The sequence below is a fragment of the Schistocerca piceifrons genome, chromosome X (genome assembly GCF_021461385.2).
Source record: "Schistocerca piceifrons isolate TAMUIC-IGC-003096 chromosome X, iqSchPice1.1, whole genome shotgun sequence".
NCBI classification, from domain to species: Eukaryota; Metazoa; Arthropoda; class Insecta; order Orthoptera; family Acrididae; genus Schistocerca; species Schistocerca piceifrons.
The window spans coordinates 466,170,892-466,189,859 of NC_060149.1; the positions used below are offsets into that span (position 1 = coordinate 466,170,892).

At 40.2% G+C, this 18,968-nt stretch overlaps 1 protein-coding gene across 2 annotated transcripts in view; it reads right to left on the minus strand.

Moving 5' to 3' along the window:
- Window positions 1–18,968, minus strand: part of LOC124722886 (chloride channel protein 2) — a 533,838-nt gene that overhangs the window by 285,898 nt on the left and 228,972 nt on the right. The window contains exons 1-2 of one of the 2 annotated variants that reach the window (XM_047248022.1): window positions 9,315–9,759; window positions 7,266–7,548 (exon numbers count right to left, since the gene is read on the minus strand). In XM_047248022.1, the coding sequence (XP_047103978.1) occupies window positions 7,266–7,548; window positions 9,315–9,569 (538 nt within the window). In that variant the 5' untranslated portion in view covers window positions 9,570–9,759. Of the gene's footprint in view, window positions 1–7,265; window positions 7,549–9,314; window positions 9,760–18,968 lie in introns of those variants that run through there. The other variant, XM_047248023.1, reaches the window with a different exon arrangement.

The window sequence follows — 18,968 nt, forward strand, 5'->3', positions numbered from 1 at the left end:
GAAAAACTTATAGTCAGCACGGCGTTTATTTTAATCATGTCCGCCGCGAAGACACCTTTACCCCTATCGTTTGTGAAGTGTCAGACATTTATCTCATAATATGTAATTTAAATGACAAGGTTTTTTCACTTTTTAACCCTTTTACTTTTTATGTTTATCCCCCTACAAATGGCTTTCATATCTTGAGAACAGAAACGGAACTAACTTCCGTAAATTTTTTTTAGCGGTTAATGTAAAACAAAAACGATAAAGACGAGCAGAAGAAAAAGAAGAAGAAATAGTATGCATTAATTTATTTATTATTTTATTTAAATACTTCTTTTTCTAAAATCGAATAATTTATTCTGCCAGAATAATTATTTAATTTCGTAAAAAGAAGAGGTTTTTCGTAACTTTGAATCACAGAAAAGAAAAGAGAATGAAACAGCAGTAGGCCATAAAGGCAGAATTTGGGGATTGTAAATTACAAAAATAGAGAGACATAAAAAAGAAAAACTATACGCTGTATACTGGAGTTCGATTTACAGTAGTGCTGAAAGCTTTTCGTTGTTGAGAGGGTTGGGGAGGGGGAGGGGGATATTACACTTTCCTCCGTTAAGACAAATTAAGAGCAACCTGAATTTGTTACATAGATTATTTATACGACTTTTATACTTTGTCTGTTTTGAATATGACAAAATGATGGGGACACTGACTTAAATCGAATAAGAGTGGTTATATTAGTCTTGAATAATACATACCTAAGTAGTTTCGTATATTTCAATTTATTTAGCTGCTCTTGGCCACGCTACAAGTTAATAAAAAAAATCGTCTATCAAACTGAAGAAGCTTCGCGGAAGAAATGATTTTAGGCTAGATTTAAAATTTGCTTTGCTAACTGCCAGACATTTTATGTTATTGAACAAACGATGAAAGATATTTATAGGTGCATATTGCACTCATATCTGAGATCTTGGCAGCTTATATAATGAGTAATAAGTATTGTTTGCGAGTGTAACAGAAAAAGAAATGACTAGTAGTGGTACAAGGTCCCCTCTGCCACGCACCATACGGGGATTGCGGAACATGTATGTAAATGTAGATGGAGATAGAGAAGTAGATTTCTCTCATCTAGTGTTGTAGCTGAGGACATCAATATCAGTGAGAAGTGTAGTGGCTCTGGTTTGATAAAGTTATAATTAATGGTCTCTAGAGCAGTAGAGCACTATGTTGTCCACATGTGCTACACACCGTTGACAGCTTATACAGCAACCAGCCATCGGTCAGCAGGTTGTGACCCATATTGCCTGATCGCACAGTCCTAAATAAAGTTAGGTATACAAATACAGTTAATATTACTACTACACCTTCCCTCGTATGATTTTGTTTTGTTGCAAAAAGTGAAAACTCTGCTTCAAGGTCGGTAATTTCTAAGAATGAATAACTGTAGAAGTGGCATGATAAATGTACCTGGCTGTCAGAGGCTAGCATGAAAAGAAAATAGTTTGGTGAGTGGTTCTGAAGGATAAATAATGTAGTGGAAAATATTTTTAAAAGTGCGATAAACTGGGTCCTGAAGGAGGAGCCTCATAGAACTCCCTCTGACAGAACACGAGAGCAGCATGAGTTATGGAAAATATCACAGTGCAAGAGAACGGAAATCATCAAATTAATCTTGGCAGAATTTATTATCCTTTGTTTAATTTGTCTGAACCCATAAAAACGGAAAAAATATTATCTGCCCTATATTTAAGAAAAGAGGCAACATTTACCATACGCCTCTGTTCGTTGTTATATTTAATAGATGAAGTTACACTGAGATGACAAAGATCAGAGGATACCTCCTAATATCGAGTCGGACTCCTTCTTTTCTCTGCCTCGTGATGACTGGGTGTTGTGTGCTGTCCTTAGGTTAGTTAGGTTTAAGTAGTTCTAAGTTCTAGGGGACTGATGACCATAGATGTTACGTCCCGTAGTGCTCAGAGCCATTTGAACCATTTTTTGGACCCCTTCTGCCAAGCGTAGAGCAGCAACTCGACGCGGCATGGACTCAACAAGTCGTTGCAAGTCCCTGTAGAAATATTGAGCCATGCTGCCTCTAGAGCCGTCCATAACTGCGAAAATGTTGCCGATGCGGGAGTTTGTGCACGAACTGACCTCTCGATAATGTCCAATAAATGTTGGGTGGGATTCATGTATGGCGATCTGGGTGGCCAAATCATTCACCCGAACTGTCCAAAATGTTTTTCCACCCAAAAGCGAACAACTGTAGCCCGATGACATGGCACATTTCATCCATAAAAATTCCATAGTTTTTTGGGCAACATGAAGACCATGCATGACTTCAAATGGTCTCCTAGTAGCCAAACACAATAAGGACCCAGCCCATTCCATGTAAATACAGCCCACACCAATATGGAGCCCCCACCATCTCGCACAGTGCGTCATTGACAACTGGGGCCCATGGCTTGGTGGGGCCTGCGCCACACTCGACCCCTACCAGCAGCTCTTACCAACTGAAAGCGGGACTCATCTGACCAGGCCAGGGTTTTCCAGTTGCCTAGGGTCCGATAGATGTAATCACGGGCCCAGGATAGACGCTGCAGGCGATTTCCGTGCTTTTAGCAAAGATCGTCTGTTACCATAGCTCTTTAACGCCAGATTTCGCCGTACTATCCTGACGGATAGGTTCTTCGTACGTCCCACATTAATTTCTGCGGTTATTTCACGCAGTGCTGCTGATCTACGCAAAAACCGCTGCTCTCGGTCGTTAAGTGAAGGCCCTCGGCCACTACATTGTTCTTGGTGAGTGGTAATACCTGAAATTTGGTATTCTCGGCACACTATTGACACTGTAGATCTCGGAATATTGAATTCCCTAACGATTTCCAAAATGAAATGTCTCATGCGTCTAGTTCCAGCTATTACTCCGCGTTCCAAGTCTACTAATTCCCGTTATGCGGCCATAATCTCGTCGGAAACCTTTTCATATGAATCACGTGAGTACAAATGACAGCTCCACCGATGCACTGCCCTTTTATACCTTGTGTGCCCGATACTACCGCCACCTGTATATGTGCATATCGCCATCCCTTAACATTTGTCTCCTTGTCGCCTCCCTGTATATCGTCAGCACGGTAAATCCAAAATTTCTTTCCTTCTTTTAAAGTCTGTCCACAGAGAGGCCATTACCCACTTTTCAATCTAATCTTATCTTATGGAAGGAGATAGTGCTGCCCGTCTCTCTTACCGAAAAGCTATGTACTTTGCGAAAGTTGACATTTTTTTGACTATTGTCAAGGAACTGATAGTTCACTTTGCAAAAAAAAAAAAAAAAAAAAAAAAAAAAAAAAAAAAAAAAAAAAAAAAAAAAAAAAAAAAAAAAAACTATTCAGGTTCGCAGCTGGAATTACACAGACATCATGCGAAAACTAAATGATTCTAGTTTATGCAGTCAGTGAGAACATTTCATGTTCGATCTCCGCGAAACATCTAACTTATTAAAGTTTCAGTCCGAAAAGTTTGATTACTACGCATATTGAGTTTATACTGAAAAATGATGTCTCTATAAGAATGAATTTAATGTCAATTTATGGTTTTAATTTCTTATGAAATCATCCTTCAGAATTTGGAAAATATATCTTAATGGAGCGAGTTGTGTATTTTAGTTCATTCGCTGAAAATAATTTTATGCATTTTATTTTTAATGGTTCAAATGGTTCAAATGTCTCTGAGCACTATGGGACTTAACATCTGAGGTAATCAGTCCCCTAGGAGCTAGAATTACTTAAACCTAACTAACCTAAGGACATCACACACATTCATGCCCGAGGCAGGATTCGAACCTGCGACAGTAGCAGTCGCGCTGTTCCGTACTGAAGCGCCTAGAACCGCTCTGCCACCGCGACCGGCTTTATTTTCAATATAAGAGAATCAATATAACGTGCTATTGCAAATACACAAATATGACGACGATAAGATCTTATTGTGCCAAATGCCATTAATTAAAGTAACAACATTTGTGTTTCTCGGACATGCGGTCCTCTGTTCTGGAGGGCTTCAAACCAGTGGTTCAGACAATTCTGTGACACTCTTGGATACGGATTTCTCGACCTCCAGTATGCCATGGCGTATTGTAGCACCCACATTAACAGGTCAGTTGTCCACTACACATAGGAAGTGGCTACTAGTGTAGCAAAGTACGTGCAGCATGCAAATCAATTTTTTTTAAAATAGAGAAACCTCTCTACAGGACTGATAATCTATGTATCAATTTCGGTAAGGCGGTAATATTAGAACCTTTAATTACAAAGGGTAGCATTCGTCATTGCGGATTGGAGAAATTAAACATTAATGTAGTATTATAAGGGATGATCAATAAGTTTTCGTTTGAGGGCGTTGCTGCAGCGTGTACGCAACCCATTGCGACTCCGATGCGGCTGTAAACCACGGACATGGAGGCAAGAGGTTAGTGTAGCCTACAAACAAAAACTTTTTGACCGCCTCTGGTAGTTGAAACGAGAAATGAAATTTTAAATTCCAATTAGAATGTACGGGGCTAGGTTTTTCTTTCGTTTCTCAATCTCCGATCGGTCACGAAATTGACCCACAACGAAAATTCGGTGAAGCTTTGCGCAGATGTGTCACGCAGTGCCTCTAGTATGCCCGTTCTCGTGTCACGTCGCATTTTTCAATTCTGAGCGCACAGTGAGCAATTAAAGATGCGTAGAACAGTGGTGTCTCCTGCCAAGTGTAAGGGTGCCTGCTGAGGGGTTTCGCCTGATTTCATGCAGGCTATACAACGTAACTGACATGCGATTCCTTCTTCGTGACAGTTCTCGGCCATACACCACAGGTGAAGCGAAGACGCTCCTGCAGCATTTTCGATGAGAAATGTTTGATCACCTATCATACAGCCTGGACTTGACACCCTCTGATTCTCATCTTCTCGCTCACATGAACCGCTCGCTATGAGGACAAAATTTTGGTATAGACAACGAGCTACAGACCAGCGTAGGGAATTGTCGGAAGTCACAGGCTACTGCCTTCTACGACGAGGGTACTAGGAATTTGTGCCACGCTTGGACATTTGTCTAATTGAAAGTGGCGACTGCATAGTGTAGTAGCTGAAAGGTATAGCTAAATGTTGAAAATAAAACATTTTTGACTTTCACTGTGGTTTCCATTTCGCGACCGATCGGAAGTTGAAATATATATACAGATTCCAACAGCGAAATAATTTGACTGAAGGTGGCTCAAACATGGTAATTAGGTATTTTTATGGACCACCTGCCTCAAGAGCAGTTGTGGCGAAACATTTCAGGGAAATCTTGGAGGAGGTCACACGTAAATTTCCTAATCACGTTATACTATCGGAAGATGATTTCCACTAACAAGTTATCGAATGAAAGACTCGAGTGATTAGAATGAGTGACGAAGAAACTACTTGAATCTGGTTTATTTGGCAAACTACTGCTGAGGTTCTAGAAATTTAGCCAGTGCGTCTGATCACGTGTCCTTTTCCTTATGCCGCGTTGGAGGTCATTATACGAGACCTACTAGGAAAGTAAGGTTCGATCGGTCGCGAAATGGAAACCACGGTGAAACTCAAAAATGTTTCATTTGTAAAGTTAGCTACATCTTCCACCTACTTCTCTATATAGTCGCCGCTCCGACTGAGACATTTGTCGTAGCATTGTACCAACTTTCCAATACTCTTGTCATAGAGCGCAGCTGCCTGTGCTGTCTGCCAATTCTCTGCGTTGATCTGCAACTTGTCGTCTGTGCCAAAATATTGTCTTCATTATCAGCGGTTCATGTGAGCAAGCTAAATCCGGACTGTTTGGTTAGTTATCAAACACTTCCATTCGAAAATGTGGCAGGAGAGGCATTGCCCCGCAGTGAGCGATCGAGAAATGTCATGAAGAAGGAAACGCATGGCAGTTATGTTGTGTGGGCTGCATGAAATCAGGAGAATTCTCTCACAGGCACTCATACTAGGCGTGATACACTATTTCCTAGGCATCTTTACGTGCTCACCGTGAGCTCAGATCTGGAAAGAGCGACGTGACACAATCGACAGGTATACTAGAGAGACTGTCCAGCACATCTATGCAAAGCTTCATCGGATTTTCACTGTGGTTTCCATTTTGCGACAGATTGGACCTTACTTCCCGATTTGCCCTAGTAGACTACATGAGATAGAATAGTGTATCTTCTACAAGTTAATCTGGGGACAGAAGAGTCTCCATGGAGCAGTTTGATTTAGAAGTGACCGAGTAGCTACAAAAGTTAGGTTGACAATATGACAAAGGATAGTAGCAAACAGTATCGGAACACGGACATACTGCCGCCTGTCTTCGATTATGGACTCTAATACAAGCTTTTTACTTGGTTAAAATTAATCTCTCCTGCGGCGTCTACAGAGAGGAAAAATACTTTCATTTCTTCTGTATGAAAATACGAGACTGTATTATGAGAGGCTATACATCACAATTTGTAAAGACGAATTTATTGGAAAATAGTTTTTCTTAATCTGTGCAGAGTATCCGCTGCGTTGGTTGTGTATGTCACAATTTAAAATTGTGTGTCGTACTGGGACCCGAGCTTTGACTCTGCCTTTTGTGTGCTGCAGATTATCAGAGATTGGGGAGAAGTCCGTGACAATTAAGTTAAAGCGAAAATTCTGTCCGTGAGACGTGCTTGGATCCCCAGCGCAATGCTGGTTAAAGGCAGAGATCATGATCCGATTCCCTGTCCAATTTGGAGTTTTAATTTGTCTCGCACATTCAGTTAACTTCTTTTTTCTTTTGCAGCTTCAAGCTAATTTAAAAAAAATGTTCAAATGTGTGTGAGATCTTATGAGACTTAACTGCTAAGGTCATCAGTCCCTAAGCTTACACACTACTTAACCTCAAGTATCCTAAGGATAAACACACACGCCCCTGCCCGAGGAAGGACTCGAACCTCCGCCGGGACCAGCCGCACAGCCGGCCGGTGTGGCCGAGCGGTTCTTGGCGATTCAGCCTGGAACCGCGCGACCGCTACGGTCGCAGGTTCGAATCCTGCCTGGGGCATGGGTGTGTGTGATGTACTTAGGTTAGTTAGGTTTAAGTAGTTCTAAGTTCTAGGGGACTGATGACCTCTGATGTTAAGTCCCATAGTGCCATTTGAACCATTTTGAACCAGCCGCACAGTCCATGACGGCAGCGCCCAAGACCGCTCGGCTAATCCCGCGCGGCCAAGCTAATTTACGCTAAATAAAACAGAATGCACTGGTGGCTTACCTTTATTGCACATGCTGATGCCCCTGTCCATAAAATAACTTAATAATGCCATAATGACACCTAGAAGTGCCAAGAACACCCAGTCTTCACCCAGTTTGGCGAAGGTATGGCGCCACACGAACACTATGCCAGCTATGACCTTGCTAGTGCATTTGCCGCGGTATTTTTGAAGTTCTTGATTCCTTAACCTATCTTCCTTCTTTCTCTTCTTTTCCAGTGCTTTGAGCCGACGTGCTTCTTCTTTTGCAAATTCTCCTAGGTCTTTGGTATACCGGCCATACATCTGAAAAAGTAAGTACTCAGTTAAAGAAATTAAGACACAGTATAATGAGGAATTTTCATTGACACTAACTGAAAAGGTAGCCTTTTTATAGGAGATATAATGTCATCAAATACGTAATATTATAAATCTGTAACGTATCAGCTCTAAAGAAAAGTTTTCACTCACTACTTGTAACTTTTATCTTTTAAGTGCCTGACTATTAACTCCGTCGAAGTTCTCACACAATGTTTAAATGATTTAAGGGAACAATGTGGTAAAATATTTTTAAAAAAAAATTATGGATCGTTTATCTCGGATTTCATCTTTTGTAAATTTCTCAGGTATTATACACAGGTCTAACGTTAATCCATCATGAACTTTAACTATTGACAATCACCTTTAATTTTGCATGAAATATAACGAGCAACTCTCAAATGGCATATTAAAAAGTGGCATACGCCAGCACACCATTGCGGGAATTTCGGTAAATTATTCGTCAATACAATCGCTCTGTTTTGAGGAGAAGCTAACACGTGCTTCAGGTTTCATTCAGAAACTATCCATTTCAGCGAAAACCGCAAAGTATGTTAGGGTGCTCCGTCAGGACTAGACTAACTTGCAGAGACTATGGAAAATCATAAATTGCTTCAATCAAACGTTACAAGGCGAATTATTTACCGGTAGCCAGAAGATGTATGTTTTACCGGAGGTACGCAAACCTAATTTTTTTCTTCATTTGTGTGTCTACCACGCCTGTCGTTGTTTTACAGTGATTAAAGGCATTTCGAATACGCCTTTGTAACTACAAAAAGTAGGTCTTCGTTGTACGTGTTACATTTTATTAACTTTTTGCAATTTCTGTTCAGTGCTCTGCATGTGCACGAGAGGACTATAAAGGAAATTCTGGTGAACGGAGGGAGTAACTGCGATACTATCGTTGTTTTTTCCGCTGTCATTGCCGACATTTTCGCTTATAACTTCTGACTGCACAGTTTCCGATTTCAGTTTCATTGTGTTATTTTGCTACTTTTGTGCTTCCCCATCTTTGATAGGTTGCCACTGAATCACCCTGTAAGCGATATATCTTTGTTTGAAGCATTTCGCTAACAAACAAATAAGAAAAAATTACTCGCAGTTTCCCGTTACTGAAAGCAAACCGCACATGTTACGCACTGAAATATGTACGAACACTGGCTCAGTTTTCCAATGTGAGACTTTGCAATCGCGTACCAATAAACAATCACTGCAGTCATCTATATAGCTCTCTTACTCTCTCTCTCTCCCTCTCTCTCTCTCACTGTATATCATCTCTTTCTTTTTCTCTCTTCAAAACCGAAACCAAAAGTATCGAATTTTTGTTAGCGAAACTTATATATGTTACATAATATTTCAGCATAATTTCTATACATGTTAAATAAGGTTATTTATTTGACCATTGCATGGATTCTATTGAAGCATTAAATTGGGTAACAAGTTTACATCTAATCTATCTGCAGTGCTTGGATTTAGTTTTCGTAAGTTAAGAACCACTTTTGACTCGACCGTGTGTCAGCAATTGGGAGACATGAAATAGAGAATTTTTGAAATTCCATTTTTCATCAAACATCACTGTTTAAAAGCAAAAACCGAAACACAGTGAAATAAGAATACTATCTCGAGTATACAGTTATCAACAGCAAAATAGAAATAAAAAAAAGATAGTGTTTATAGATCGTGCAGAGGGAACTGAACAAAGCAAAACAGGGTCTGCTCATTCTGGAGTGTCGAACTCCTGTACGGAAACTCACCACTGTGTGGACATAATCGAAGTCCTCCATTAATTCGGCAGGCTGGGGTGCGGGACACGGGTAGAACGCCTGCTGGTGCATTTTCCTATTACGCTGCTTCATGTCCTTCATCGTAGAGTCTTCCAAGTTGTGCCTCCGCATTTTGTACTCCGCAGTCTGTACTCTCCGCATGAGACGATCGAAGTCTTCCCATTCAGAGTCAATGTCGTCCTCTTCCCCGTACTCCTCCGGCACAGTCGGTAAATGCGACATCATGTCAGTTTCCTTTCTTCCTTCCGTGAACTGTCACTTGTCTTTACTTTTCCTTTTCTAGTGTCAGCTTCTATACACGCGTGGGAGGCGCTGCAGACATCTTAAATTGCAACTCCACCGCTCATCCACTGCCGACTCCGATCAGCCACGGCGTCCGAACGCAGTGGCCAGGACGTATTCGGTGAAGCCCGTCTAGCGCCAGCTACTGTCTGACTAAGCGTGCGACGTGCGCTACTTGCCCAATCTACTCCGCCGACTTAATTGGGTGTCATTTCAACCTCAATCAAATTCAATCTAACGCCGTACCACTCGCAAAGAACTTCGCAAGAAAGAAACTGGCGTATCTGCCAGCCTCGCGCACTTCTTATCGCAGCGCCAGTATCGAATGTAACAAAAAGTTGCACTGAGTACCCCTACACAAAAAGGAAAGTTACTTGTGTGTCCAAAAGTAAGGTAAGTGTATTTTTATTATGTAATTTTACTTAGATCTGTTGGCTGCGCAAAATGCATATACGTGTAAAGGATGCAAATTAACTGAGTGAAGTTAACACACAGCCCTTATTAAAAATTGTGACGTGTTATGCACCATACCTTTTTAAATACTCTGAATGATCTTAATAAAATAGTTAAGATTTTACTTTACATCAGACTTTTTCTTACTGTGATGGTAACAGAAGTCTCTTCATACAAACAACGTTAATAATATTGCGTATTTTAGAAAATGGAACATTGTACACTGTATTTTGTTGTATATGACAAGAGACGTCGTATCTATAAGTGTTGTGAACCACAGGTTAATGACATGTGCTGTTGGTTGCTCGTGTTACAGAAATAGATGTTATTCGCTGTGATATCCTGTGATATTGTGAAAATAACAAATATTTTAAGGGATGATCTTTCCTTTTCCGTAGATATCATAACTACTGTATATGGAAGTACAAATATGTTTCAGATTCGCGACACGAACACAACAAATGAAAGCGAATACTATTAGTATAGAATAAATTCTTTTTTTCTCATCCAGCCTAAACTTGAGTTATATTTACTCTCTCATGGATTTATTGCTCCTCATTAAAATGACATGTCAGAAAATTATGTGAAAATATGTTATTAAAGCACAGAGAGGGCCGGCTATTAATTCTGGACTACAGTAAACAAGTAATTATCTTCTTATGCTTGTGTTTCTAAGATATTCCGGAAAATTGAACCAGTCTGTATTAACAAGATACGGAATTGATCGAGCTGCTAGTTTCCGACTAAAACACTAGGGTAAGTGTTATTTTCTTACTGTGCCAGTAAGAATCTTCAACAAATTGTAGTAAACTGTAAACAAAACGAAAAATTGGCAGATGTATTACTTTCATTCTAAAATAAAAGAGTAATAGCTCTCTTTTTATTTTCTATGTTTATCTGCTGTCGTCTATAATGAAGGCAGAAGTGGAACTTGGGTTGGATTTCAGTGTTAATTCCATGTTACGTATGTATTGCATCGCTCACCATAATCCATTTCATACGTCGTCTAAAAGGAATGTTCTTCTGCTTTATAAAAACTTTGCGACGATCAAAGCTAGACGCGTTTAAAGACGTGAAGCTGGAAACAAAATGGTTTTCTATGTTGCGGAAAGGCTACAGACATCCACCGAATCGAGGAGACGTATAGAGCAATGTGAAAGTAAATTTCAACGTTTTACAATGCAAGCATTCATAGAGATCTGTGTGCGCCTAACGCTGGGGGATGTGATGAGAAAGGAGGTGGGAATCGCAAGCTCACTTCACGTTTACGGAGAAGTCTTGCTAACGAAGATCAATTAGTGGTACAAAAGTACCCTCCGCCACATACCGTCAAGTGGCTTGCGGGTTATTGATGCAGATAGGAAAATTAGCGTTTTGGTCTGTATGGGTAACAGTGAACCGCCTTCTTGCCGCATTAGTAATTAAAGTTCATTAAGGCCAACAGGATTAATGACTTCATTTTTCCTTGGAGAACGTTAAGGGACGAGAGGGCTAAGTGGAATGTCATGATATAGCATAAAAAATGTGGTGAAAATCTGAGATGACAACAGCAATAGTCTGCCTGACTCACAGCCAAGGGCAATTTTGAGAAATCAGAGGTGAACAGCGCGCCGCGATGGACGAAGTTATTTGGCTGTTACAGGAAAAGTGGTTTATTCTCCCAAGAACTGAAGTTTATAGGAACGCAGATACGCAGAATGTACTGAGCTTCTAGCTTAGAATCACTCACATTAAAGCTGCAAATTACCTACAAAACAAAACCAGAATTTACAGGCATTCCATTGTACAATATGAAGGTAATGATGTAGACTGACACTATCTGTGCTAAGTTTGAAGATAAGGTAAGATTTACAGAAATGACGGAATGTCCAGCGCTGTAGTAAAACAAAAAAGGGGATTAATAAGATATGAAAAACACAGGGAGAGGAAAGCATAAGAATTTCCATGACCGAAAAAAAGCAAAATTCGCAGTAAAATTGTACGCCTATGTAGATAACAGTATACTGATGCAGTCTCATATATTTTGTAGCTAGAAGGATATTTTTTCTAAACAGAACAAAGTATGGTAATTATGAGCAACGGAGAGCACAAGAAAATAATTTGGTTGAGTTATAAAAACCTATTTGTTTTGTAAATAAAAGCTGCCTTCTCTTGGTACACTGTATTTTATCTCTCCCAGACGCGTTTTGCCTTTTTCACTGTAAGGCATCATCAGTGTGATCTCGAATGATACAGTTTGGTTTTGATATGTGATATTTATAGAGTACAAAACAGTTCGCGTCTCGTTTTTATGTAAATTAGTGATTACTTACAGTTCTTCGCGTTTTTCGTTGGCATCTGCGTTTCCTCTTATCTGGTCAATGAGAGGAAACGCAGATGCCGACAAAAACGCTAAGAACTATTAAGTAATCACCTATTTACATAAAAAATGAGATGTGAACTGTTTTACAGCCCAAAAATAACACATTTCAAAACGAAACTGTATCATTCCAGATCCCATTCATGATGACTTCCAGTGAAAAAGGCAAAACGCGTCTGGGAGATATAAAATACAGTGCAGCAAGAAAAGGCGGTTTTTATTTACAAAACAAATATTTCTGTGCTTGCTGCGGAGGATGGCCACGCAATTAATATGAACCCAGCTACATCAATAAATGACTTTAAAGTGAAAGACAAAACTTGGGAGAGACATAAATTTCCACAAGAACTAAAGAAAGTTCTACAGAAGGAAAGAAATACGAGACGGATGAGCGTTGTTTGATGCATTACCCCCAACTTAAATTCCGAATTCAGTAAAATCAGAAACGCATATCATTCATATTTGGTCTGATTCAAGCTCTCTGGAGGAAGCGCTTCGAATTATAGGAAATCTAAAAATAAAATAACACAAAATTCTTTTCACGTGGTGCAAGGTGACGACAGAGGGATGTACCACTATGGAAAATTTGGATTGCAACCAGCACGTCGAAATAAAGAAACTGCTGTGCAAAAGAGGAGACAGTCTGTTGACATGACAACAACAATAGCTCCGTGATCGCTGCAGAATGCGTTACACCAATTGGAGTAAGTCGAAAAGTCGAAGTAAATTATGTACTGATAAAATTTGCTACACAGAACCAGTACAGGAAGTAAAATCCATATCCATTGTAGTATCTTTCATTCATCATAAAATGCGGTGTAATATTTCCAAAGTTACTGAATTCCTATCAGCGTCTATCCAAAATGGTTAAATAAATTTGTCCATGCGTCTCTTCTCTATATAGGGAGAATTCCAAACAGTTCAACAACATATGTTTCCGTTTGCAGCCAAGGTTATGAAACTTGTTGAGATGTTTTGCTTCCAGGCACTATGACAGTTATTTGGCCGCCGTATCTCGAAATGCTTTAATGATCTATAACTTTCCGCTTGTTACCTTTACTACTGTATCATACAAAACACAACATTATTTACGCAAGTTCATATAACTGAGAAGTCCCCATACACCACGCGCCACGTCTCCTCTTTGCTTTTCCACTTAAACTGTTTTACCTAATGTATTTTTCACTAACATATAATTAAAATAGACCAAAAGTACAACCATAAAGAAAGGAAGAGGGACTAATTTCAAATAATGGAAATTAATAAATTCATTTCCATTTGTCCAAGCTTAGTACTGAACGACCAGGCACAGTTCCCTTATTTGCCACTTGTAACGCACACAAGGTAAGATCGGAGAAATTAGGGCTCGTACGGATGTTTATAGGCAATCGTTTTTCCCTCCCTCTATTTGCGAGTGGAACAGGAAAGGAAATGACTAGTAGTGGTGTGTGGTACCCTCCGCCATGCACCGTATGGCGGCTTGCTGATTATCGATGTGGATGTAGCTGCAGATACTACTCATGATCCCATCCAGGCCATGTGAATTACCCCTGTTACTCACATGGTCCATTTTTCCTTTATTTCAGTTACTATAATTTTTCTTGCCCTTTTTAAAAATTACTTTGTATATTTACAGCTGTTTCACTTTCCTGCTTAATCTCACTAGAATACCTTATCTGTTTGTAATTTAGGACCTATTAAAGACAAGATTATTTTGTTCGGCCACTCTCTTGCAACATGTCACCAAAGTTTATTGTTGAGTTTATTTTCTTCTAAGAACAACAGTCGTAATTTATTGTATAGTTCATTAGTTAATGTGTGACATATTTTATCTTAGTTAAATATTCTCACATCACATTTCCACTGGGATAATTCCTCTTGTTTTTATCCAAAACCAAACATTAACAGCTTTCATATTTGGAAACCGAGATACTCTGTCGATGCCTTAGTTTAAAATCTTTGATCCTGCAAAAATTTCACTACAGCACATATTTATCTTTGTACTTGATGATGGCGTATCAGCCACAAACCAGTTTGTGAAATAAATAATAAATATTGTAGAGTGTTACACCAGTGTCGTGCGTATTGTCATTCATAATGTACCAACGTAAAAATGCTCCTATCGGAGCACAAAAAAGGCAAATATACTACTGTTTATTTAAAAGCCTCTGACTGGAATGCAGGGTACCAGCTGTCTCACTCTACCTTCCTCAGCATCTTTAACAAATTGTCAAAAATTGTGGCGAACGTATTCGCGCTCTTTTTAAAATCTCTCAGTCCCACAAGCTCCCATAACTGTAACAAGCTGACATCCAACAGTCCATCGCTGTAAGTTGCTCACACCCATCCATTCCCAGCTTGCCCATTCTTACTCACTCATTCACCACGATACATTGTCATTATCTTGTTGTGTCAGTCTCCTGTCTCACAGGCACAGTCTCCTTCTTTCTGTCGTACTTCCTCCTCCCATTGTCACTGTCTCCCTCCTGCTCTCTCTTACTGCTACTATCTCTTCCATGACTTCCCACTGCTGCCTTCTCTTCTTACTGTCACAATCATTCTTCGTTGCGTTGTCATAGACCCTGTCTCTCATTCTCAGTGGCTCTCACCCACGTTCACTTTGTTCTTCTCTTTATTCCTCTCCCACTGGCACTGTCTCCTTCACTCTTTTCCTAACACTGTTCTATCTTCCAGTAATTATTACTTTTCCGTCTCTTTCACACTGCCACTGTCTCCCTCACTCTCAGCATTGCGAAAATGGTCGCATGCCAAAACTTTTGGGTAATATTTACAGATCCTGAGGTAGGTAGAGTGAGGCAGGTGATACCCCACTTTTCATTCAGTCTTTTATAAGACAGGGGCATATTCGCCTTGTTTGTGCTCCGATAGGAGCATTTTTGCGCTGGTCCCCTTCTTTTGCCTACTACAGCAGGCCATGCCACTCATATGAAAAGAACTTTATGGGTCATTAAAATTTTTCATTTATTTAAGTACTACAACAAGGGGTTCCCAGAACTCTTCTGCTAATAACAGAGACACTGTAAACGTATGTAACGATAATCTGTTGTCATTTAAGGTGAGCACAGTTGCCCAAGAATGCTGGCTTATTTATTGATGAACAAACTATTATTTATATTTGTTGTAAATGTCTCAGTGTGGCCAAATTTTTATAACTTTTCTTTATTTAAATATTGTTGTAATATATTAGTTTAGTGTGAAAAGTGTTCACATAAGGTCAGATCATGTATGCAAAACATAAGAACGATGTGTTTTTGGTGGAGATGGCCTTCAACCAATGGAAAAGGAGACAGTGATGGAACACCAGTGGAGTCAAGTACAGAGAAATTTTTTTTTAAGTGGTTCGCTCAAGGGAGGTATTTGGGGACTTCTCCGTTATATCTCGAAGAAGGAGGACACTTTTATATTCGTTCTGGAAGACGGCAGACCCACCTGTGGTAACGTGCGCAATTTGATCGTATCGGTGATTGATTCTAGGTGGTGAACAGCTGCTACAGAAATCTAAATTTTCCCCGTGGCATTACGGAATTGAGAATAGACGAGTATGAGTTTCTGCTCGTCATTTCAGTTGAGTTAATTTGTACATCATCATGTTGAACTATGAAGTATTTTGAACTGGCGAATATTTCTTGTATCTGATCACGAAATGAATTTAGTTTTTGCGCATCTTAGCTGACTATTAAGTTTGGGGATTCCACGACAACTCTTGCAACCACCTCAACAAAACTTTATTACATTTGATAAGGTTATTTTCTGTCTGTATTTTAAATCGGATATCGTAGGACCACTTTTCGGTTATTTGAGATGTACTTTCTTGAAAAACATTTTTTAACTTAATTCTCTGTCATTTAGATCAATTACAAACGTTAGAATATAACCTTTTTTTATTAAATTATTCATTTAACTTTTATTAATATTCCTGTGTATTTTATTAATTCGCAATTCTAGCTAGTGCATAGACTATCTGGCTGCAGGATCACGGCTACAGGTTATTGTTTGCAGCGCGTTAGCTGCCAGAGGTGCATGCAGACGTGCACGGCTTGAACCTATGAATATATTGCGCTATTCCTTTTAAACAGAGCCGTGAAGAGCCCACTTATCTAAGATGCGAGTAACATCTGTTAAAGACGCAGCTGGTTTTCTCGCGTGGGATGCTGTTTAGAGAACAACTATTCAGCAGGAAACTGTTAGCTAATGTCGCAAGATCACTGGTACTTACTTTAGTACCTACCGGTTTGTCTCGGCGCTGTGCCTGTAGATAATCCAGTGGGTTAGAATGAGAAAGTAGAATGAATTACCATAAAGACTCAACAAATATTACGGTTTTTGCACCTTCACTTTGATGATACTATTGTAATGCACCATTGCTCGTATGATTATACTACCAAAATAATCAACTTGGCAACCGAATCCACGTCTGCATCCGTACTCTGCAAACCATCTTACAGTGTGTCACAGCGGGTATTTCGTGTACCACTATCACTTATCCCTTTCCTGCTCCATTCGCGAACGGTGAGCGGGAAGAACAATTCCTATCCAGTTTCTATGATATTATCGTCATGGTCATTTCCTGAGATATATGTAGGTGTAAGTAATAGGCTCTATATTGCTTGACACTTCTTTGAAAGTTCGCTCTCAGAATTTTAATAGCAAAACTCTTCTTGATGCAGGCGCCTCCGTCGCAATGTCTACCATTGGAGATGTATGAACGACTGAGTGACGCTCTGAGGCTTAGTAAAAAACGAAAAACGCGCTGCGATTTTTTGATATTCTCCGTATCCTGCATTAATCCTAATGGTCAGGGTCCTACGACGATGTTCAAGAACCGGTCGATCGAGTGTTTTGTAAGGTACTTCACTCATCGGTGAATTACATTTCTTTAGGAGTCTTCCAATGACTCAACCTGACGTCAGCCTTTCCTACAACTAGTTTTATCCAGTCGTCGCACTCTAAATCATTCCAGATATGTATACCTAGACGTCAAACCGTCGTGACTGAGTAAGAAAGTTGCAAGTGATGACTCTGATATTTCAAAGCCTTTTGCAGAACGACATCAACATAAAAATTTCAGACCATAACAACGTCATCTGGAAGAAGAGGGTTGTACTAAACATCGACTCCCTCATAAGCACTGTGACAGAAATACCTTAGCACAAATGTTTCAGGGGGTGAACCAAAAACACAACGCATTAACGTGCCTAATACTGTGCAGGAAATCCGTCGGCGTTCAGAACGGCTTCCAATCGTCCCGGAATGGATAACTACAGGTCCCGCATAGTTTTCAAGGCAATTTTATACCATTGTTCCTGCAAAATAGTGGCACGTCAGGTAACAATGATGCAAGTGGATAGAAATCACACGAACTTCTCTCCAAAGTAGGCAACAAAAGCTCAATAATATTAGGACATGCTAACTGTGATGGTCAGAGGCGATACGACAGTTCAGCCTCGTGCTCACAAAACCAGTCTTGGACGATGCGAGCTGCGTGAACCAGGGCTGTGTCGTCTTGGAATACAGCATCACCGTTGGGGAACAATCACTGTAGTATGGGATGGGACTGGTCAGCCAAAATGGTCACATAATCCTTGGCAATAATATGGCCTTGTAGAGTAGCTATGGGGCCCATGGAATACCACGATATGACTGCCCAAATCATCACCAAACCTCCTCCATGTTTCAATTTTGGGACTTAAAGCCGTCCTGAAGTTGGAAATACTGTGGAGGAAGAGTCATCCGATCAGATGACATTCTTCCATTGTTCCACAGTCCATTTTTGATGGCTTCGGCACCACGCTTCCACGTAACGAAAATTTGCACCTCTGATGAGTGGTTTCTGAATTCCACTTCGCCCTGAAATTTCCTGTCTCGTGTTGTTTCGGTGCTGCCAGGGTTCGCGAGTGCGATATTCAGTTCTGCAGTGATTTCTACAACTGGCGTCCACTTCAGTGAACGCCTGCCAAGATCACTCAGCACACACTTTGGTCCACTCTGTTAGTCAGTGGACGGTGTTTTACACTTTCCTGGTATGCGGTGTACATCTTCGATACGGTGCCTCTTGTAACACCCAACACTTCGGCTACCTTGGCTACGGTAACACCCACCATACGAGCTCCAACCATTTACCCGCGTTCGAATTCACTTAGCTCCGACATAACTCACAACTACACAGAACACTGTTCTAATCACGACTGACACTTGCAACACATTGAGGACACTGCACAGGTGCCGTTCGTAGTCACGTACAATACCACAACCTGCAGGGTTGGCTATCATCTCCATTTATGTTCAAGCATGCATTTCTCGCGATGTTTCCACGTTTTTGTCCAATACCTGTACTTAGCAGGACAATTTATCGATTACAAGCATCGTTGCATCCCGTAGAAAAAGGACGGTTGATGTACTTGAATAACATCACAAGTACACCAATTAAATGTACATCCTTTTGAATGGTGCCAATAAAGGACATAAAGCATCTCATAATTCACCCCTGTTAGCGTGATTAAATTTTGCAT